The sequence below is a fragment of the Phyllopteryx taeniolatus genome, chromosome 2 (genome assembly GCF_024500385.1).
Source record: "Phyllopteryx taeniolatus isolate TA_2022b chromosome 2, UOR_Ptae_1.2, whole genome shotgun sequence".
Classification (NCBI taxonomy): Eukaryota; Metazoa; Chordata; class Actinopteri; order Syngnathiformes; family Syngnathidae; genus Phyllopteryx; species Phyllopteryx taeniolatus.
The window spans coordinates 5,622,642-5,645,999 of record NC_084503.1 but is presented as its reverse complement, the minus strand read 5'-3'; the positions used below and the strand labels follow the sequence as shown (position 1 = coordinate 5,645,999).

Here is a 23,358-nt window from a genome sequence, read left to right as displayed (position 1 = left end):
CCAACTAATAAGTCACTCCTTCACCTCTACTCGATGATATAAGAACATTAGACGAAAGAGTTGAAAGAGTATCTTGTTCTGGTAGCCCGAACAAGATGTTGTACATTCAACTCCCAAAACCTGGATGGGGCCCCCCCCCCCCCTCTGCCTAGTTGTAACTTTCTATTTTTTTTACTGAGAGAGAAATGATTTAAGTTCAGATCTCTCTAATGAAGTACTGCAGGTCAACATGTGGCGTTAAATTGGACACAAAAAGTGAAACATTTCATGATATGTTTTTGGATGACTTAGTTCTAAAATGAACAAAACCCCCAAATTCATCGACAACATTTTGAACATGACATAAGCAACAAGCAAAATTGTTTTGAATACAGAAAACAGTGCGATTCATAAATCCATACACAATAGGAGTTTCTCGTTTTGAATTGAACTCAAACTAAAAATAGGAGCTTTTTGAATGAGATATGTATACATGTATAGATAGAATAGATAGATAGATTTGAGATGCACCTTCATAACTCTCATAACTGAGTTGGAAATATCCGGAGTTAAACGCTTCAAAACAATACGGGACGTATTCCAAAGTTCCACGTTGGAAGCAAAAACTAATATCGGGGTTTCTTCCTTGGCCCATGTGAGTCGTCATACATTTGGAAATCAACTCAACGTAACATTTCATTCAACTCAATTGTTCGATTACATTGGAAAATCTCGAGTGCTGATCGATCACAATGAATCCGGAGTTCCGTTGGCTGTTAAGCTTTTCAACGTGTCCTTGTGTTTGACCTGCAGTGTCATTTTGCTGCTGGCGCTGCACCTCTGTCTGTTTACTATGATTGGCATGTTGTTGTTCCCTAAAACCGAGGTGAGTTCTTGTAAGTACACCGAACTAAACTCATCGCTTTGTGTAGAGCGTTATCATTTTGCTTTGGAATAATTATATGATTAGATATCATCCATCTCCTCACGAGGCCGGCGGGCGTGCCGGAGCCTCCCCCAGCCGTCGTCGGGCAGGAGGCGGCGGGGCACGCCCTGAACCGGTCGCCGGCCAATCGCAGGGCACATACAAACAAACAAACAACCATTGGCGCTCACATTCACACCTACGGGCAATTTGGAGTCTTCAATCAACCTACCCTGCATGTTTTTTTATAGCTCTCTCTATCACGTGCTTTGTTTGACGTGTACAGACAGAGGCACAGGTGGAGGCACCTGATTTTTAAAATCAAACTTTTTTTTCTAACTTGGATGATCCCTAACATTTTTTGTGTTGTTCTGTCCGGTAGCATTTGTCCCACAAACCCGTACCACTGTTCTAAATCTAGATAGATGTTCTAAAAAGAGGCCAATTGACATCCAATTGAGGCAAGCTATTCAACACGAGTATGGAAATTGACTGTTTGTCTGCTGTCGTAGCCGAGCGGCTCCAACTACCGGAGACAAATTCCTTATGCGTTTTGGACATCCTGATTCTGAAAGTTGTCGCGGGCTTTTCAGACTTGAACCGTTTCCCTTTGACATATGGTCATGTCGCACAAAGACATGGTCGTGCCCTTGTGTTTGTCATCACTCTCCCTCCGCGGTTGTGTTCAGGATCCACTCAAGAATGAAGAGTGGAAAGTGTATTTTCGAAACCTGCCCACTTCACTTACTTCCCTGCTGGTGCTGCTCACGACAGCGAACAATCCGGACGGTATTGCAGTCGATGATGATGACGACGATAGCAGCATGCTGTCGCCTTCGTGCGTTGTTGTTTTTTGTTGGCTCATTTATGTGTATTATTTACAAATGTTCTGATTTTATGCAGTGATGATCCCTGCCTACTCTCGAAACCGAGCTTATGCTATTTTCTTTGTGCCCTTCAGTGTAATTGGTAAGATGGGTTCTCATTGTCTCTTTCAGCTCGCTATTTACCCGTTTCATGAAACAAAAGTTGTTTTATCTTGTAAATATCTCCTTATCTCCTTATCCATTCAGGAACGTATTGCCTGATGAACTTAATGACGGCCATTATCTACAACCAGTTCAGGGGATATTTGCTCGTAAGTAAGATTCATTCCGTGACCGTGCTCTTGTCTCAGAAGACTCGTATCTCGAAACATATTTCCCTGTTAAAAGGAACGGAACTGCAATGAATCGTAGTTTATCTAAATCTGTTCCAGTCCCTCAAAAAACACCATGTTTATAAAAAAAAAAAAAAAAGGACCAGTAGGCCTATATTGTAATAAACAGGGTCATATGAACGTAATAGAACTCCTCAAAATCCAACCCGCACCTCTTCTCTTCGTGGTGAAGAGGGATGGCGTGCCGGGGCGACACCGCTCGTCATGAAGGATCACCTCGGGCGCTCCGCCAGCTGGACAGGCCGAGCGTAAACCATCGGCCCCGTTTGAGCTAACGTGGGCTCTGTTGGCGAGGACTGCGCAATCTCACAATCACCTTTTGACAAATCGTTCCCTCTCGCTTCCGCCACAAAATAATTGACCTGTCCCTCCTGTGGAAGGATCTGCAAATCAACTATTGGACTACATAGTCATGAAAAAGTAGGACGTCATCTGACTTAGTAGTAGGGTTAGGGTTTTATGATACCGTAACACAGTCACACTGAAGTTTCATCTGTGTGCATGTGCCTCTCTCTCTCTCTCGCTCTCTCATTTCCATCCATCCAAGTGTCATGGAGATTTGAGCAGCTGAAATGCACCCAACCCACTATATTCAAGCGAGCATTGCTTATTTCTCTATCATCCTCATAGTTAATCAATATTAGTTGATCTCTCTACTGCTTGAATTTGAATTCATGATTTTCCCCTTGATACCTGATTTCTATATTTCTTTATCATCTTTGTTTTACACATAATTACGGAGCTACGTTTTCAATTCCTGATCACACTCATCCCATGAGTTAACTCCTTTTACGGAGACACATCTCTGTTTTTTATTTGTTCTTGTTTTAGATTTTTTTTTTTTTTTTAAATATCCCTTGTGCGGAACATGTACCATGTAATATAAATGAAAATGTATACGGAAAAGATATATGAGAACGAGGCCAAAATTGTCCGACATTGAAAATGAATATCGAATAATATTCTGTTCATCGTGCAAGTGGTTTTGTGAGTTGCATTTTGAAGTCTGTTACATTTTCGAGCTGCGCAGAAGCAATCGTATTTGCAGCATTCTCTGTGGCGATAACAAGAACTGTCTGGGATTGTTAACCACGATTCCTCTACAACAAAGTCAAACATGGTTCACGGCAATGTGGCTTTCAGACACGGCCCGAGTTGGCTTTGTTCACTTTGACTCATCATAAAGTTGACGCACAACTTTAACTTTTGTACTTTTTGTACAAAAACCGACATTGGCTAAGACATCCATCCATTTTCCGACTAGGGTCACGGGCGTGCTGGACCCGCCGAGCCCAGCTACCATGTTTGTTTTTGTTTACAGTCTTTTCCTTTTGCTGAGTCAGGGTGCTTCTTGATTGACTCTATTGTGTTCCACGGCACAATTCATGGCGTCATGACTCGGGGCTTTCCCCACACACTTGAAGAGTTTTGGTCGTAAATATTAAACACGTTCATTGTTTAAGATACGTTAGCCCTAAAATCGGGTCCATTCTGAACGTTCGGCGTTTGACGTGCTTCGTCCGGAGGAGACGAAATCGGCAAAAAAAAACAAAAAAAAAACAGGCCGACAAGGCATGAAGTTAAATCAACAAGTCACTATTCTACTGTGATTGTTTTTTTTTCTTTGTACAATTCAATAGTAAAATAAAGATGTGTTCCTCAAATCAATTAATCATAACATTTGAGCCTGGCCTACAGGAAAGTGTTGTTTATTTTTTGGCTATATCCAATATTGTGTGGCTCATACCAAAAAAAAATGTGTTTAGCGAATAATGCTGAAGATAAACTTCCTCCCGAAAAAATCGCACGCCAAATCACAATCCCATCTTTTTTCAAAAGATCGTATATTTTTTCCATATCGTTCAGCCCGACTCCCGATTGATGACTCAGTAGTTTTAATTGGGCCCGCCTCGTTCAAGCTTATCGGCTTCCCAGCGACGAGGACTGGCTAAGTGTGGCTAACAGACGTGGCGGACGACACGCCTGTGGCTAGGAGGTTTTTAGACAGTTGGGCCACATTGGCTTAGAGCTTTCATGACCCAGTGCCAACCCTGGTTTGTAATGTTAATTGGCTAGCAAAGCGACTCCTAAACCCTAAACCACTTTTTTTGTGGTTGAGAAAACGATGGGCCAGTAGCCACGTTTTATGTTTTCAGGTGGTGCTACAATGCTAAACTGTGATTAATTTCGCACCAAAAAATGTCAAGGATTGTACAAACATTGTCATTGGCTGCCAGCCTGATGCCACAAGACCTGCAGGTTGCGAGGTTTGGCCTGATGGCTGGGATCAACCCTGCGTGAGAACTAGGAGGAGGACAATGGCAGACGGTTTGTGTGAGGGGCACAATTATCACAAGAACTCAAATGCATTTCAGATCTCAAAGAGATTTTTTTCAAATTCGGATGAATGAACAAGCAAATTGGGCTCCCGCAGGAAGGGCATTTGACACATGTAGGGGTCGAGCTGCGCCACACACAGGGAACCTGATTACACACATGCAGACAGATGAGAGATGAGGCAGTGAGAGCTGCCCGAGTGATGGGATGCTCAAAATCTGGGTGAAGGGGGTTAATGGGGTAACCTAGTTTAACCCATAGAAGTTACAGGCTAGACTTGATCAAGTACAGGGGGGTTTAGATGATGATTTTTTTTTTGGGGGGGGGGGGGGGGGGAATATTACATATTTTAACAGTAAGCCTGTCATGTTTATGGTGCAGATGTCAGTCCAAACATCCATCATCAGAAGGCGTCTGGGAATCCGAGCAGCCTTTCAAGTCCTCAGCTGTCATGAAGTTGAGAACGCTACTGGGTAAATGAACACACACACACACACGCAACATTGACATGATTCGCCAATTATTATTATTATTATTATTATTTATAAAGCAGGGATGCCAAACATCCGGCCCGTCGGGTTGGAGAACACATTCACTGCTATTTTTCAATAAAAAGTAACTTTTGGTGCTAATTTTGTCCACTGGACACTGGCACTGGCACTGACAACACTTAAATGACATTGATGCACTTGTGAAGGCCAAACAATGCCAGGTTTCAGGAGCACGCCAATCTAAAACGGTGTGCCATGTTCACACTGAAAATAAATACCTCCTGTATAAATGTTTAAAGACATTGAATATTACAAAATTTCAGTCAAAAGCTTCACTTCAAAAGAGGTTGGTTTGTTGGAACTTTTGGAAAGAATCATTTCTTTCAAAAAATATTCGATAGTGGCAGCCCTAGAAAACACAGAGACCGTTAACTGCAAAACAACATTATTGATTTGATTTTAGGGAGCGTGTGCCAGTCGATGCTGTGCTGCAAGTGATGTCCAGGATCCAGATGCAACGCTACTACAGAGAGGCCATCACTTCGGTCAGAGCTGATTTTGCCAACATATAGTACACCGATCGACTACTTGAACCATGTTGTTTGAATCTAGCATGACTGTCCTATCTGCATAATGTAGATCTGCTGCATCTATACAAAACCTGGGGTTACAATGTTTATTTAAAAATAAAATATAAGCACCGTAATTTCTCGTGTATAATGCGCGCACCCCCCAAATTGTCAAAAGTCAATAGTGCGCATTATACATGGGTATAGGGGGAAATGAAAAAGCTTTCACATTTTATAAATGTATGCCGCCATCTAGAGGTTATGCGAGAGGTGTACACTTTCATTCAAATATGCCACTGCCACGTAGAGGTTGTAAAAAAGGTATAGCCTACACTTTCATTCCAATATGACAGGGGTACGTATGACTGCATATATGTACAATTGTGCTCATACGTTTACATGCATACATACAAAGTGCTAGAGGACTGCATCTTTTTGCACAATTGTCCAAAAAAATAAATAAATAATAATGTACCGGCATTACCAGATAACTAGCAACCCTTTATTGCTCAGTGACTGTTTTCGTCAATTTCTTTATGTCTCAAAAATGTTCTCTGTCAATTGACTGTCGGCTGTCGTACGAGAGCGGCTCCGACTACCGGAGACAAATTCCTTGTGTGTTTTTTGGACATACTTGGCAAATAAAGATCATTCTGATACCCTGGCAGAATTTGAAATATTTTTTCTTTTTTTTTTTAAATATGACTGATGACTGACCCACAACCATAATTAATTTCTTTATAGTTATGTTTTGTTTGATGATAATGCTTTTCTGAAACGCTTGACAGTTTAATTTGAATCCCATTAAAATAAAACTCAATGTGTTTCGCCTGGCCCTTCATGTTTTCTTGAAAGAATTGTACCCATCTTACAAATTCTGCCTGGGTAATCAAACATGAGCACAACTGTGTGTTTTCTCATTTACTAACTAGAAGTAGGGCTGGGAATTTCAAAATAAGAGCAAGTAAATCAAAAAAGTATTACATGTTAAAATAAAGTGCTTCAGAATAATTCTTTGAAAAAACTAACAAAAATACAGATGAAGATGATCATGATCATTTTGATCATATGGGTAGAAGCAAAATCATGCATTGTAAAAATGCATTATACATGGGCAGAAAGGTTTTCCAGAATTCTGAGGTCATTATACACGAGAAATTACAGTAAACCGAAGTCAATACCCAAAATCGGAGTGCACGTTTAAGCCTTGCGGGAGACACCAATGAGTATAAATTCAAAACAATGCAACATAACTTCCTAAATCTGACTTTCTCTTTCGCTTTATGATTGTTTCAGGAGACGCGTCAGTATGAAACTGAAGGCTTTATGAATAAAGAACAGTTCACACGGATATTTGATGAGCTGGATAAAGACCGCATAAAAGAGGTACGACTGAATGTTAAAGGGCACATGGATATAAATATTGTTAAATATTGTAATAGACCTGTTTTATTCACAGCACCCTTCCGCACCGCAGTATAACTCTGTAGTATTGCAGAAGCTGCAGGTGATCTCCAGCCACTACTATTTTACAATATTCGGCAATGTCGTGGCGTTGGCCAATGTGGTGTGCATATGTGTAAGTAAAACACACTCCCGCTTGTTATCCTGAGCATGCACAGAAATCAATTGTCATGTATCACTCTACAGATCATACCTCTAGCTGTCACCTTAACCAGGAGTCTGCAATCGTCTAAAGAGCCTTATTACTATATTATACATTTAACTGCATTATACATTATACATTTCCTCCCGCATCCCCAAAACATGCATGGTAGGTTCATTGACGACTCTAAATTGCCCGTAGGTGTGAATGGTTGTTTGTTTGTATGTGCCATGCGATTGGCCGGCAACCGGTCCAGGGTGTACCCCGCCTCCTGCCCGATGATAGCTGGGGCGGGCTCCGTGAGGAGAAGGGGCTCAGATAATGGACGGATGGATGCCACTGTATATTATTGACCTATATATATTATTCTTCTGAATAATATACCCTGAAAATCTATCTGTTGGACTCGCAAAATAAAGGTGACACAGCTTCTAGAAAACAGACGTACAGGTACTTCTCAATATATAGAATGACAAGTAAATCAAATGTATCAATTTAATTAGGTGTTTCAATTGAAAAAGTGAAACTCGTATTATGGAGACGCCTTACACACACAATGCACTATTTCATGCTTTTGATGATGATAGCTTCCAACAAACTCATCCATCCATCCCTTCTCAATAATGCTTGTCCTGTTCAAACAAAAAGCCACCATTCACCACCATCTTTTGGAACTAGAATATTATGTAACAAACAATCAAACAACAGAAACACTTTTAATGGAGAAATGAAGCTGGTGTGTAAGTGTTTAATGAGTACTAAAAATGGAGTTTTCTACTATATTCTCTTTTATTGAGATGGCTTCTGGGTTGTGTGACACTGGTTAAACGGAAAGTTGGTAGTCTTTCAAAATGGTATGTCATTGTATCTGTTTGGAAAAGAAATCTCCAGAGCCCAAACTGTTGCCATTGTAAGAACTTGTACAGACAATAAGATATCCGGGAACTAATGTTTTAATGTCCGACTTGTGTGTCGTAGCTTAAACCGGCCTCGTACCGTTTCGTAGTATTCTTTGTATATTCAACTGTACAAATCAATTGCCTTCTGGGGCAATAGTAATATATATTAAGAAGGCCGCTAGAAACAGAGCAGCGTGGTTGAGAATTTGACACTGACAGACAGATTGTCCGTGCCTGCTATTATGTTGAAACATAGTTTTTTTTCTGATTCAGACTGTGCTGGTATTGAATTCTGAGAAGTCCACAGCAGAGAGAGATAACCATTATATGGAGGTGAGCTCAAAACACAACAATTCTCATGAGTCATCAGTCATCAGTTGAAACCAGTACTATGACATTGACACAGTAGCACTTTCTCTTTTCATTGTATGATAGATCATCAACCTGTGTTTTATCATCTACTACCTGTTTGAAATGTGTGTGAAGATATTTGCCTTGAGCTGGAAAGGGTACCTTTCCTACAGGAACAACATCTTCGATGGATTCCTCACCATCCTGCTACTGGTAAATGAGTTTGGCACAACCTGTCGTTGCAAAAGTTAAGTGTCACATGTTCACAATAATCTAATGTAGAGTGGAGTGGATGGAAAAAGTCTACACACCCATTGTTCAAATAACAGGTATAATACATGTAGAGAAAATAAAATGCATCAATTGAAGATGGCTGAATGATCAGTAATTGAATCCAATCATGAGGTGGCTTGGGATTCCCACAGGGCTACGTGGGTCACTTTCATTTGGACCACGTGAACTTCTTTTCCAAAATCACAAACCGATGGTCCGTGTCAAATGTATGCCGCTCGTCACAGGAGATCCAAATTCAAGTCCTTCGTCCAGAAAAGGAGTCACGCCTGAGACGAAAGTCCCTTCACCGCGTCTGGGTCATTTCGGTGCGCCGCGGAAATTGGTGCTGTCCTGTCACAGAGCAGTTTTTCAAATACCCTACATCCAATTCCCACGCACTGGAGACAAGTCAAATCAAACATAACGTTGCTTTTATGCAGACGAAAGCAATAGACGCCACTCATTTCGCCACTAGCGCTTCCAATTCACTCACTTGAAAATTCATTTTGCGCTGGCGGTGGTCTGCCAAATTTCCCATGGTAAAAACTATCAGAGCTACTTAAAGCACCGACCCCTCATTTATTGGGCCGTTTCCACCACTTTAAGCTTATTGCCAATCTTTTTTCATCGCAATCTTAGAAGAAAGACCACGCCCACGCAAATGAGTGCCCGCTTTTTGGGATTTTAGTAAATCAAGCCCACTTTGTTTTAACAGGATGTCTCGTTTATTTGATGTGATTTTATTTGTCACTGAACCTTTGTTTTTTCCCTCTAGGTCCTGCAGATACCTATTTATGTCATCTACCGCCTTCCGTATGTGCATGTGTAAGTTTCATTTGAATTTTGAATTTATTAAACTGCTGAAAAAATATTGGCGAGGATTCCGTTAAAAAAGCGGTCAAGAAAATGGATGGAAGATTGGAGAAGTGCATCTTCATTTCAGACAACGAATTTGGGTTTCAATATTGTGTGCTTTATTGATGTCTCTGAGGCTTTTGATTGAGTGACTCACGAAACCGTGTCAAGGAGGAGTTGCTATCTATCTCGTTAGAATATTAGCGTATTGGTACGCTCGTCAAACCATGAGAGTGAAATGGGGCAATTCTACATCTGAACCATTACGTGTGTGTGCAATGATGTTCCCCAAGGTGGAATTCCGTCACCCTTTTTTTATTTCATATTTATATCGGTCATCTTACCAAGAGTTGTACAGGTTCTACGGTTGGTGATAGTCTCATTAACCGCCTTATGTATGCAGATGATCTTGTCATATTCAGCCCATGCATAGCTCCCTGTACGGGAGAGAGTGTGATATTCAATTGAATGCGAAAGAGTGACGTCTTGATTGTGCGCAGTAGAGATGGCCACCGATCGGAGTTCCCCGTTTTTCCCTTTAAATGCAAAGGATCCAGAAAATAGAAACGTAGCATGATCCGAGTGAAAACTTCAACCGGGGCCACGTAATCCCAGTTTGGATCACGAAGACCGTTGAAGACCGTTCGGGTAGCATTCTGTCATGTGAAAACAGAAGAGACACTTTTTCCTGTTTTCCTGTTTGACATAACAGAAGTGGACATCCATATTTTTTTCCAAAAAAAATCAACATCAGTTCCGTTTTTTGAGGTTTGCAAGAATTGGATGACATAACGTAACAGCCCTGCAAAGTCCATGTGTTTCTGTATGTGTCGCCACAGGAACCCATCCTCGAAGGAAATATTTTCTCTGTGGGAGATGGTCCGTTTTGTTAACATGCTGATTGTCTTCCGCTTTCTGCGCATCATACCGGATATCAAGGTAAGGTCAAAGTAGGAGTATGCAACAAGGAATTTGGGTCTGCACACCACATTTCTTCAGAGAGCACAATTCGTACCCATGGCTTTACAATTACAAGACGGCACAACATGAAAATCATTATTGATTATATTAAAAGCATTAAAAGCAAGGAGTGAAGATAAAGTACTGCCAGCAACATTGTCAGACTTGAGGCCTGTCTCACGTCTTCTGGAAGATTTTACAGCATGACACTGAAACAGAGCCTCACAGTGTTGAGTCCTGACTCTGGCACCAACAGGAGACCCCAAAACCCTCACTGAGGTTCTCAGAGCCTGAGAAGGTTCATATGGTTCTAGCATGTTATAAATGTACTTTGAGACGTTTACACAAGCATAGCTGTCTTATTTTGTGAGTGATAGGAAGCCATTGCAGAGATGTGAGCACTGGCGCAATATGGTTGTATTTTATGGTTCTCATAAGGACTGGAGCCGCAGGATTCTGGATGTACTGCAGCGGTGTTATACCGTCATTTCTAGTGTCTCATACGTAGGGTTGGGCATGGAGAATTGAACCGATTGGAACGGGGACGAGCGTTCCGGTTCTCCCGGAATTGTTCAAATTGAAAAATTTCCGTTCCCTGTTTCGATGCCTAGTCCACCGACCCCCGCCGACGAAGTGGTGAAAACCAACGAAGAAACTGAGAAAACCAAAGAGGTGCACGCACGAAAACGTGCTTGTGCCCAGCGGCGGTGACGACGAACAAAAGTGTGTCTTTGTTCAAATGAATGACCAGTCGCCTCCTGGAGGTGGGGTTCGAAGGCGAGCGCCTCGTGGCTGGGCCAGCAACCATGGAGCCCGGCTGGGTACAGCCCGAAAGGGCAACGTGAGTCCCCCTCACCATGGGCTCACCACCTGTGGGAGGGGTCATAGGGATCAGGGGAGTGCGAGCTGGGCGGTGGACAAAGGCAGGGACCTTGGCGATCTGATCCCCGGCTACAGAAACTGGCTCAAGGGACGTGGAACGTCACCTCTCTGGCAGGGAAGGAGCCCGAGCTGGTGTTTGAGGTCGAGAAGTTCTGACTATATATAGTTGGGGTCGCCTCCACATACAGCTTGGGCTCTGGTCCCAGTGCTCTCGAGAGGGGTTGGACTCTCTTCCGATCTAGAGTTGCCCACAGTAAGAGGCGCTGAGCAGGTGTGGGTATACTTATTGCCCCCCGCCTCGGCGCCTGTACGTTGGGGTTCACCCCCCGTGGACGAGAGGGTAGCTTCCCTCCGCCTTCGGGTGTTGGGACGGGTAGTTACTGTTCTTTGTGCCTATGCACCAAACAACAGTTCAGAGTACCCACCATTTTTAGAGTCCTTGGAGGGGTTCCTAGAGAGCGCTCCCGCTGGGGACTCCATCGTTCTGCTGGGTGACTTCAATGCTCACGTGGGCAATGACAGTGAGACCTGGAAGGGTGTGATTGGAAGGAACGCCCACCCCACCACCCCCGATCAAAACGCAAGCGCTATTCTGTTATTGGACTTCAGTGCTCATCACGGATCATCCATAATGAACATATAATGTTCAAGCATAAGGGTGTCCACACGTGTAGTTGGCACCAGGACACCTGAGGCCGCAGTTCGACGATCGACTTTGTTGTCGTGTCATCGGACTTGCGGCCGCATGTCTTGGACACTCATGATGAAGAGACGGGCTGATCACCTCCTGGTGGTGTGTTTGCTCCGGTGATGGGGGAAGATGCCAGTCCGACAAGGCGGGCCCAAACGTATTGTGAGGGTCTGCTGGGAACGTCTGGCAGAATCCCGTCAGAAGGAGTTTTAACTCCCACCTCCAGCAGAATTCAGGTGGAGGCGGGGGACATTGAGTCCGAGTGGACCATGTTCCGCGCCTCCTCAAGCAGGCGATCGGAGCTGTGGCCATAAGGTGGTCAGTGCCTGTCATGGCGGCAACCCCGAACCTGCTGGTGGACACCAGTGTCAAGGGATGCTGTTGGCTGACTTTAGGTTACAATGAATTGGGACAAAATTCACATAAACGTCTCACAGTATCACAAACACAAACCGTGTGCCTCATTAGTGGGTAAGGAAAGAAATCAACATTTTAAGGCATTTGCATGACTTCTTAACACTTCCGCTGTTAAGAAGTAACGGTACCTTTCCTCCATTACAATGATCTAAATGTCAGTCGCTATTTTTATCAATGATTGCTTATTTATCAACTATTTTGTGAGCGAGACTACGACTTAGACTTCCACATCGGCGCTGTTTGCTCACTAAACAAACAACACAAGAAAGTCACATGACCTCACACGTCGTCTTCTATTGGGCTTCCCTGGCATAGGTATTAAAACGAGATAAGCTTGCCCGGGTGATCGTCGTGCCTACGTGGCGGCCATGTTGGGAAGCTCGTCGTTACCATGAAGGCGACGGCGCGCAACTCGTCGTGTTTAAATGTAGACGGAAAAAAACAACAGCAGTATTGTAGTGTTTGTCTGGCACGGTTTGCCCAAACGTGGATATTTCAGCTCACTTATAACTTGAGAAAACAGCGAACAGTAAATTGCAGATGTTTTGACGCCCATATCCAGCAACATCAGGATTTGCATTTTATTTTGTAAATATTTTGTGGTTAAAAAAATCAGAAGTTACTCACTATTCACTCAGTACTTGAGTAATTATTTCACTGTGTACTTTTTACTCTTACTCAAGTAATTTTTTGGAGGACTACTTTTTACTTTTACTTGAGTCACATTATTGTCAAGTAACAGTATTCCTCCGTGAATACAATGTTTGGCTACTCTACCCACTTCTAGAGCGGACATCCTCTATTTCTGCTCTTACATTTTTGCACATCAGATCAGTTAGTGTCGTATTTGTTGCGCTGGTCTTTTGTATTTTCGCGTTGAGGTGCAGCGGGTCGGCGCCCTGGTTGTGGTCCCAGCGGAACAACGAAGCACATGTAACTTCGGTGACGAGTTAATCTGCTAGTACATCTTATATTAATTAGGAAATGCACCTACATTTATCTAATTAGTTTACGGATGTTAAAGTTAAATGTATTAAGCGACAGAGCGATGTTATGGATTATGTCACAACACAGAATAAACTAACTTCAAATTTAGCAATGGCCAATAAAAATAGAAAAATATTGTACTTACCGTAATTTCACGTGTATAATGCGCACCCATGTATAATACGCACCCCCAATTCTGGAAAACCCTTCTACCTATGTATAATGCATTTTTCCAATTCATGATTTTGCTTCTACCCATATGATCAAAACAAAGTATTTTTTCAAAGAATTATTCCAAAGTTAAGCACTTTATTTGAACATGTAATACTTTTTTATTTACTTACTATTATTTTGAAATTCACAGCCTTACTTTTATTTAGTAAATGAGAAAACACACACTTGTGCTCATATGGTTTGATTACCCAGGCAGAATTTGTAAGATGGATACAATTATTTAAAGAAAACATGAAGGGCGAGGGGAAACACATTTAGTTTTATTTTAATGGGATTCAAATTAAACTGTCCAGCATTCAGAAAAGCATTATCATTAAACAAAACATAACCATAAAGAAATGAATGATGGTTTTTGTTCAGTCATATTTAAAAAAAAAAATAATAATAATAATAATAATTAATAAAAAAAATAAAAATGAATACAAAATGTATTACTATTTCACAAATTCTGCCAGGGTATCTAAATTTATGAGCACAACTGTACATACAGTATATGCAGTCATGCGTACCCCTGCCATATCAAAATGGAAGTGTAGGCTACACCTTTTTCATAACCTCTAGGTGGCGGCATTAGAATGAAAGTGTAGACGTTTCTCAAAACCTCTCGGTGGCGCTGACATTGGAATGAAAGTGTACAGCTTTTTCATAACCTCGAGATGGCGGCATACATTTACAAAATGTGAAAGCTTTTTCATTTCCCCCTATACCTATGTACAATGCGCACTATTGACTTTTGAAAATTTTTGGGGGGTGGGGGGGGGGAATGTGCATTATACACGAGCAATCACGGTAATATTTTGCAGGAGGATGCATTTGGGACTAGCCTTTGAACTTGGTAATAGTGGAAAATTAAGTGAAACAGACAATGATTGTAGTCCATTCTTTTCCAGAATGAGAGTGCTTAAAGAGGAAGATGCTATTCATGTGGCACAGCTCGAAGCTGGCACCAGGTGCAGGTGGAGATGGGCCTGGCTCAAATTGGATGCCAAAACAAAAAAGCAAAGAAATGAGGCAAATTTAATTTGAATCCTAAATTTGTACATCGTGTACTTGAGCGGTGTAAATAAATGTTTTTCTGCGTGAAGAAAATGTGTTTATTTTACCTTCTTGTACTCTTCAGTCTTCCAGAGTGCTTAATTTATGTTAAAATCAAAAACATTCACTGCGGGAGCCCGGAGGATACCCCCAGACTCCCCTACAATGTTTTTCTTTTTCATGTCTGACTCATATACTGTACATCATTTTACTGTGAAGGAATTTTCAAACCTTTACTATACTTATGTATAATACGCATAATTGACTTTTGAAGATTTTGGGGGGGAAAATTGCACATTATACACAAGAAATTACAGTAGCTTCTTTCGAGAGCCCAGTGAGCAGGCTGTTTCAGTAGTCTAACCTGCTGGAGACAATCACATGCGTCAGTTTCTCTAAGTCAGGTTAAGACACTATTCCTTTATTAAACAATATTGGCTATGTTTTTTTGTTTGTTTTTAATAAAAGCTGCTGATGTTATTGATTGAATATTGGTGTTGAAATTCACATCTGATTCCAATATTACCCTTAGCTAATTTGATCAAGTTTTAGAGAGAGGCTCTCAAGGTAACTGGTAACATTTTGTTACAATGATTTCCGTTTTGTCAGAGTTTAGCTTTAGAAAATTCTGCATCCACACACCGATGTATTCAATGCAGTGACGGAATGTATATATCGGCCTATGGGGACCTGCCATCAGTGACGCGTTAGTTAGCTGAGTGTCAGTTGCCTAGTTATAGTAGGACACTATGGCTGTGTCCTCATGAAAACGTACAGATTGAAAAAATACGGGCCCCATTATTTACCCTTGGGGAACCCCACAGGTCACAGCCATTTGTTCCGAGCCACGGTGACCGATTTCAACGAAATGCTGTCCTCGATCGGACTTGAAGCGGTCTAGAACAGTACCAGAGATTCCTACCCAGCGTTCTAACCGCTGTAGAGAAGATCACATGGGCGACTGTGTCGAAGGCAGCGCTCGGGTCCGACAGAACTCGGACTGAGACCGCCTGCATCTTTGTTCAGGCGGAGATCATTTGTAATCTTGATCAGAGCTATCTCACGGCATTGCAATTTTCACTGTGGGCTACGGGAAATTCAGTGACTTCAAAATCAATTTGTGAGCCTTTCCTTAGTCTACAGACAAAGGGGGTATCACTAAGGCCTTTAGCCGTTAGATCCTTTCTCTAGCTTTTATGCTCTTGGTCAACAATGGCATCTTCTTCATGAATTCTGCTGCGCACAGCCATAAGCCCAAAGAATAGTGTGTGAACACTGCAGCCTGACACAGCCAAACTCCACTGTGACTCAGTAAAACTGTTCCGGCATAAAAGGGGTACAGATCTTCCATTCTGCTTGACCGAACGGCCGAACTGGACGATACAGAAATACATAAATACATACCATTTTTAAAAAGGGGGCAATTCTGTTTTCACATAGCATCCATCAGATAGATGTGGATTTAGAGAATGCATTTGATATTTTGGGGGTTATCTTTGTAAGATATTTCTAGGTTTTATCAATTGAAACATTGAAGTGTGATAAATGTGCAAAACAAATTAAAAAAAAAAAAAAACCTAAATGTGAAAACAGGAAGGGGCAAATAGTTTTCCATGGCATTGTATGTGTCTATTACTGTTACCTTTCTCCCCTGTGCATTATGGAACCCTATCGTAAGAGGCAAGTAACCAGGTTTTCACATTCACTGGTGTATAGCGAGATGGGGTTTTTTTGAACTGAAGACCATATGAAATTGTTTCTTTTTGGGTACATTGGGACTAATTCATCAACACTGTAGTCTCCTAGCGAAATATGTCTGTTCCACACACTTCTCACACTTGAGTATTTTGTTCTGCAGCTCATGGCTTTGGTTGCAAGTACCTTGTTGGACCTGGTGAAAAACCTAAGAGCCTTTGCGGGGATACTGGTGGTGAGTGAGTTCAACAAGCTTTTGTCATTTTGGCTCTGTACCATAATCTTTAGATGACAAATGTTAAAGTTGAATTTTTGGTATAAAACCGTACTCTTCATACATAACGTGTGTTGATTTTGCGTGCGCGCATTTGGCGACCAAAATCGAATTGAATTGAAAAACATTTCTATTCAATCAAATGAAATTGATGATTAACAATGCCTCTAATTAATGAGATGTGTATTACCATCGTCTTAGTCATTTGACTTCACTTAAATTTTTGCCGTTTACCATTTGCGCAAAAAGCACACAGTGTTGCTAATATGCTACGTTTTGTGTTGAAACTCAAACGCAGCAATGTCGTCACTGCGTGCATTGTTGGGTTAGGGTTCTTTTTTTCTTTCGGCAATATCGTCACGTGGCCTCCCGATAATCGGGATCGTTTCGGCCATGATTTTCTTGATCTCGATGAAATGTTCACTTCAATGTTTCATTGCTATTATTTTATGAAGTTCGAAATCCAAACGAGAGACCAACCGGCACAAAGCTCCCCCCCTCGACAAACAACTGGTGTGAAATGGATTATTGCAGCGATAAATCAATAATTTACTCGATAATGAAAATAAAAGCTCTGTACTGAAGGAGTGCTTTTTGACTAACTTCAACGGTGAGCTGAAATTTCACGGTGATGTGCTTCGTTGTTTTCTTGTACAAGGAGAAGACGGGGGTGACTGAAAATTCAACCAAGCGTGCACATTGTTGTCTCTGCAGGTGGTTTACTACGTGTTCGCTGTGTTTGGCATCTGGCTGTTTGAGGGGGCCATTAAACCGCCAGCGCATGTGAGGTATCAATAGACAAATCCCACTTTTTGTTTTTGGTTTTTGGTCTTGTTTCAACATGAGATCGATGTCCTCATTTAGTTGGCTCACACAAGAAGGAAGTGTGATCTCAATGTTTACGCTTTTGGCTTTAGCGACCTGTGCAAGTCACGCAGAAAAGCCACGTATTCCCTCGATTTGTAACGGGCTTGACGATGATGTGTTTTCAGTGTTCCCTATAAGACAACCGCGATGGAAAACATCACCTCGAACTTCAGCACTGACTGTGGTACCTATGAACAGCTGGGCTACTGGCCAAACAATTTTGATGACTTTGCTGTAAGTGTGTGCTTCGTTTGCCGCTATTTCATGAGTTTGTCAGTCCTCCCTCCCTTTTAGCATTTATGGGTTTTAAGTATTGTTTTCAACTCCCTTTTGTGGTGTACCTTATTTGGTAATATTGGGGTCCAAAAGCAAAAGTTGAAAGTAGACCTTGCGGCTTTTCCGAGACACGAGCGGGAACGCCTTCGGTACGGGAAACGCATGCTCTGGCTTGACCGCTGATGAATATTCCATTGATTTTCTTTTCAAAAAGGAAACTCCACTGGGTAAGTAACTGTTTTGTGGCAATAGACTGAACGTGAGCAGATCTTCTTATAAGATCCGACACACCTCCAACTTCATCTTGTTACTTGTCAGCAGTCATATAATCAGCAAACGGCAGTCGGCCTCTTCCGTTAGCCGCCGCCGCCGCGTTTGAGACGATGTATCACACTTTGGAGCCCGAGTTCTTCCTTGTTGTTCTCCATCATTTTCTCTTTTGGTGAAAAAGGCTTCTTTATTTTGGACAATGCATGCTAGATAGCCTGCCGAAAGGAAATCGCCTTCTCCGTGTTACTTTTGCTCATTTGGATAAGCAGCATCACTTCATTCACATGACTACTTCCATTTGTTGAATGAAATATTTTGTGATACTTTCTACAATTAATATGGCTCACGGATAGCGCGTTACAGTTGCGATGTCCTTTACAGATCTGCTCATTAAGACCTATCTATAACAGGTAGGTGCTCAAGTTATGAGTTGGCTCCCTCCCTGTCTCTTAGGCGGCCATCATTTTGCTGTATGACGTCATGATCATCAACAACTGGCAGGCCTTCATGGATGCGTATACCAGATACACCACTGAGTGAGGGAAAAAGAGACAGCGATTGACTCTGACTTTGAAGGAACTTAACTGTGTTTAACATTCCTCAGGTGGTCCAAAATCTACTTTGTGTGTTGGTGGTTGACCTCTTCTGTCATGTGGGTTAACTTGTTTGTGGCACTCATCCTTGAGGTCAGTACACTTCATGCACAGACAAATCTCGTCAAAGAATGGAATGCGTCAACTGCGATGATTCTGGCTCAAATTTGTTCCAAAATTGCAAATGGTCATACAGCATGTAATGAAGAATACTCCCCCGAAAATCCCACTCACCGTTCAAATTGACAGTGACGAATGACCAGCGAATCACAATCAAATTGTTCGATTCCAAAACAATAGTCCAACCAAATTCTTGATTGATGATTTGAAAACTATCTACTGAACCGGTAAGAGAGTCCACTGGCAGAAAAGTAAACGTTTTGCTGAACGAGCCCATTCGGCATCGTCTTGTGCAAAGCTGCAAAGCTCTTCTCTTCTTTCAGAAATCTTTTCTCTTTGTCCGCTGACAGAACTTCACCTACAAGTGGGATCGCAGTCACAGCTGCTCCGTTACGGATGTGGAGAGGATCAGATACGAAACATCTGTTCAACTCATTTTTAAGTATGTGCGCATGACAATGTTCATTGGGCTTAACGGAGGTTGCGTTTCAAGCTGCGTCTCGTCTGTTTCTCTAGAGAGCAAGTCAAGGAGCCCACAGAAGAAGAATTGCTTTGTCGGCTCCGGCAGCACCCTCACCTCCGCTTACACTGGGGGGGCACGTGACAAGCGAAGCCACGGCGCATGGTACTGTACGAATTTGCTGCGTGGCAATTCAGCAACGTTGCAATGATTATGCGACACTCCAATATGTTTTGGCGTCTATTCCCGAGCCACACAGCTGAATATGTTTAGGGAGGATCCTCGAATGGATAAAACAAGGCGGATGTGAAAAATTCTTAGGGCATTCATATTTTTGTCATTAAAAATGATTTTACTGTCAAAATAGTTACGTTTCGCAGTCATATTTGACCCTGATAAAGGGAGTTGCAAGAAAAACATTTCAAATCCACTCAGGTCTTGAAACATTCCTTGAATTGAAAAAGTGTGCGGAATATTTTCGACGTAAAAGGACCGCTTCAATTGGACAAATATTTGTACGTTGTATTTATAAAATAGTTGTTGGTGGCAGCGTGAACATCGTGGGCAAATTAGTTTTGTTTTCCATTTGCTGTAATATGTATTCTGCTGCCCACACGATCACGTTCGGTTTCCATTTTCTATCCTGCTTCTCCTCATTAGCGTCGCAGGTGTGCTGTAGCCTATCCGAGCTCACGGGCGAGAGGGAGCGACACCCCGGACTGTACGCCAACCAGTCACGGGGCACATATAGACAAGCGGAATCAAACAACCATTCACACCAAAGGATAAATTTAGTCTTGAACAAGCTCAACATGCATGTTTTTGGAATGTGGGGGTCCCATGTTGTCTATTCAGGTGTGTGTGTGTGTGTGTGTGTGTATGTATATGTATATATATATATATATATATATATATATATATATATATATAGATAGATAGATAGAGAGAGAGAGAGAGAGAGAGAGAGAGAGAGAGAGAGAGAGAGAGAGAGAGAGAGAGAGAGAGAGAGAGAGAGAGAGAGAGAGAGAGAGAGAGAGAGAGAGAGAGAGAGAGAGAGAGAGAGAGAGAGAGAGAGAGAGAGAGAGAGAGAGAGAGAGAGAGTCTGAGTCTGCCTCCCAGTTCTGGGGACCGGGGTTCAAATCCCGGCCCCGCCTGTGTGGAGTTGGCATGTTCCCCCCGTGCCTGCGTGGGTTTTCTGCGGGCGCTCCGGTTTCCTCCCACATCCCAAAAACGTGTGGTAGGTTAATTGAAGACTCTAAATTGCCCGTAGGTGTGAGTGTGAATGGTTGTTTGTTTGTATGTGCCCTGCCCTGCGATTGGCTTTGGGACCAGTTCAGGGTGCACCCCGCCTCTTGCCTGATGATACCTGGGATAGACTCCGGCACGCTGGAAACCCTTGTGAGGATAAGCGGTACAGACGATGGATGGATGGATGGACACACAGACACTTTCCCCAAAAAAATGATATCATGGAAATTATCCATCCATCCATTTTCTGTCGCGCTTCTCCTCACGCGGGTCGCGGGCGTGCTGGAGCCTATCCCAGCTGTCATCGGGCAGGAGGCGGGGTACACCCAGAACTGGTTGCCGGCCAATCGCAGATCATGGAAATTATTATTTCCATAATTCCATTCAAAAGGTTCAACTTTAATAGATTCAGAGCCCACAATTGAAACAATTTCAAGTATTTATTTCTTTTTTTCCATAATTTGGGCTTCCAGCTCATAAAAGCCACCAAATCAGGAAATCAAAAAATGTGAATACTGTGAAGAAATCAGCCCAAATTTTGCAGGCCATACATGTTTGAAACTGAGTGTCACACACTAATCATCTCCTCAACTCAAAGCACCTGCACACCATTGCATTTCTTGAGTTTGGTTCAATTGTCTCAGTTGGGTTCAATATGGGGAAGACTGCAGACTTGACAAGTGGCCAGAAGACCATCATTGACACCCTCCGCAGGTTGGTTAAGCCACAAAGGTTCATAGCTAAGGAGGCTGGCTGTTCACAGAGTGCTGCGTCCAAGCATATCAACGGAAGCACAAAATGTGGCAGGAGAAGAGACGACCGTGGGCTTCGGCCGATTATCAAGCAGAGAAGATTCAAAAATCGAGCAGAGATCCAGAAACCGTGGATTGAGGTGGGAATCGCATTTTCAAAAAGCACCACATTCAGACGCATTTGAGAGATGGGCTCCAACTGTCGGGTTCCTCAGGTCGAGCCACTTCTGAGCCCGAGCCAATGTAGGTCGCGTCTCAACTGGGCCGAGGAGGAGAAGAAGGACTGGACTGTTGGCCAGTGGTCCAAGGTCCTCTTTTCCGATGAGAGTAAAGTGTGCCTTTCATTCGGGACTCGAGGTCCAAGGGTTTGGGGGAAGATGGGTGAAGAACAGAACCCAAGCTGCTTGCGCTCCAGTGGGAAGGAGCCACAGACAATCGGGATTTGGTGCGCAACGTCCAGTGCGGGTGTTCGGAAACTCTGCTTCCTTCAATCCGAGGTCACTGCAACAGGACTTCGTGATTCTGTTTGGAGATGCAGATTTCATCTTCTAGCAAATCATTGTCTGTTTCAACTTCATTTTTCACTATTACCAAGTTCAAAGGCCAATCCCAAACGCATCCACCAGGAAAATATGAAGTACAAAATGTTCCTGTTTTTATTGGCCATTTCTGAATTGGAAGCGAGTTCATTCTGTGTTGTGACATAATCCCTAACATCGCTCCGTCGCTAAATACATTTAACATTAACATCCGTAAACTAATTAGATAATTGTAGGCGCCTTTCCTAAGTAATACAAGATGTACTAGCGGATCAGCCCTCGTCGCCGATGTTACGTGTGCGCTTCGCGGTTCCGCGACCCGCAGCTCCTCGACGCGAAAATACAAAAGACCGGTGCAACGTATACGACACGGGCTAATCCGATGAGCAAAAATGTTGCTTAAATGTAAGAGCAGAACTAGCGGCTGTCCGCTCTCGAAGTGGGTCGAGTAGCCAAACGTACTTAAGTAAAAGTAGTCCTCCCAAAAATGACTTGAGTAAGAGGAAAAAGTACTGATGAATAAATAGTGTGCAACTTCTGTGAATGTGCAAATTCGCATTTGCGCGTACGTTCAATCGTTACCGTCTCCAAAAAGATGTCCAAATGGACGACTGTGTCCGAGACCCCGTCGACTTGTAACAATGGTTTGAAATACAAGCACTGAAGTTGAACGCCACATGAAGCTTGCGTGGCGCGCTTATGGAAGGCTTAGTGTTCTATTCGAGAACAAGCTTCTCATTTGCTTGAAAAGAAAAGTTTTACCAGTCCTCACTTGCAGTAGTGAAACTTGGACTACGAAGGCTCCGTGTAACTCAAAGGCACACGGGACGCCCGATGCTGAAAATAAGCATTCACGACAAGACGGCAGACGCGAGTTACCGACGTTATTCAAAAAATAAAAAGACTTCAATGGAAACGGGCGGGCAGGCCACGTTGCCCAAAGAGCTGACAAAATGTGGACCGCAGAAACTATCAACTGGATACCGCTGGGCACAAAGCGGCCACAGCCAAGACCTCCAAGTAGAGGGATGGATCAAATTATTCAACACACCGGCAACAAATTGCAAGCTGCCGTAGTGGACGGAAACGTGACGAAGAGGCCTTCATCCTGCGGTGGCTACAAACTGGCTGATAATGACATACACGCACGCGCGCGCACGCAAGCGCACGGTGTGCTTTGGTTGTACACTGAAGACATTTGGGTTTCAAATTTGACATGCAGAAGCTTATTATGCCAGCTGATGTTCATTTATGAGCATGAAAATCATGGAGCGTGGCTAGAAATGAGCTCTTAAACTCTTTTGAGCTATTTTTGTTGCAGTCATTACATTAGCTGTCCCAGACATTCAAATTGTGCGCCGGATAATCGTTCGCAATAATTGTACATCGAGCCAACTATTACATCTACCCATGGTGCCCCGCGACTGACTGACTGACTGGGGACCAGTTCAGGGTGTGGACCGCCTTTCGCCCGAAGTCAGCTGGGATAGGCTCTAGGATAAGCGGTGTTGAGAATGGGTGGATGGAGAAATCTACCCAACATGGCTAAGAAAA

General features: G+C 42.8%; 1 protein-coding gene across 7 annotated transcripts in view; it reads left to right on the top strand.

Moving 5' to 3' along the window:
- tpcn2 (two pore segment channel 2) overlaps positions 1-19,631 on the top strand; it is a 35,370-nt gene extending 15,739 nt beyond the window's left edge. For 2 of the 7 annotated variants that reach the window (XM_061756114.1, XM_061756128.1), the window contains 19 exons: positions 793-865; positions 1,594-1,693; positions 1,808-1,873; positions 1,978-2,042; positions 4,842-4,933; positions 5,415-5,496; positions 6,817-6,906; positions 6,980-7,099; positions 8,299-8,358; positions 8,461-8,589; positions 9,425-9,474; positions 10,344-10,443; positions 16,569-16,640; positions 17,394-17,467; positions 17,672-17,780; positions 18,546-18,628; positions 18,697-18,778; positions 19,156-19,247; positions 19,322-19,631. In XM_061756114.1, the coding sequence (XP_061612098.1) occupies positions 793-865; positions 1,594-1,693; positions 1,808-1,873; positions 1,978-2,042; positions 4,842-4,933; positions 5,415-5,496; positions 6,817-6,906; positions 6,980-7,099; positions 8,299-8,358; positions 8,461-8,589; positions 9,425-9,474; positions 10,344-10,443; positions 16,569-16,640; positions 17,394-17,467; positions 17,672-17,780; positions 18,546-18,628; positions 18,697-18,778; positions 19,156-19,247; positions 19,322-19,409 (1,627 nt within the window). In that variant the 3' untranslated portion in view covers positions 19,410-19,631. Of the gene's footprint in view, positions 1-792; positions 876-1,593; positions 1,743-1,807; positions 1,874-1,977; positions 2,043-4,841; positions 4,934-5,414; positions 5,497-6,816; positions 6,907-6,979; positions 7,100-8,298; positions 8,359-8,460; positions 8,590-9,424; positions 9,475-10,343; positions 10,444-16,568; positions 16,641-17,393; positions 17,468-17,671; positions 17,781-18,545; positions 18,629-18,696; positions 18,779-19,155; positions 19,248-19,321 lie in introns of all 7 variants that reach the window. The other 5 variants (XM_061756123.1, XM_061756164.1, XM_061756139.1 and 2 more) reach the window with 5 other exon arrangements.
- Positions 19,632-23,358: the final 3,727 nt, after the last annotated feature.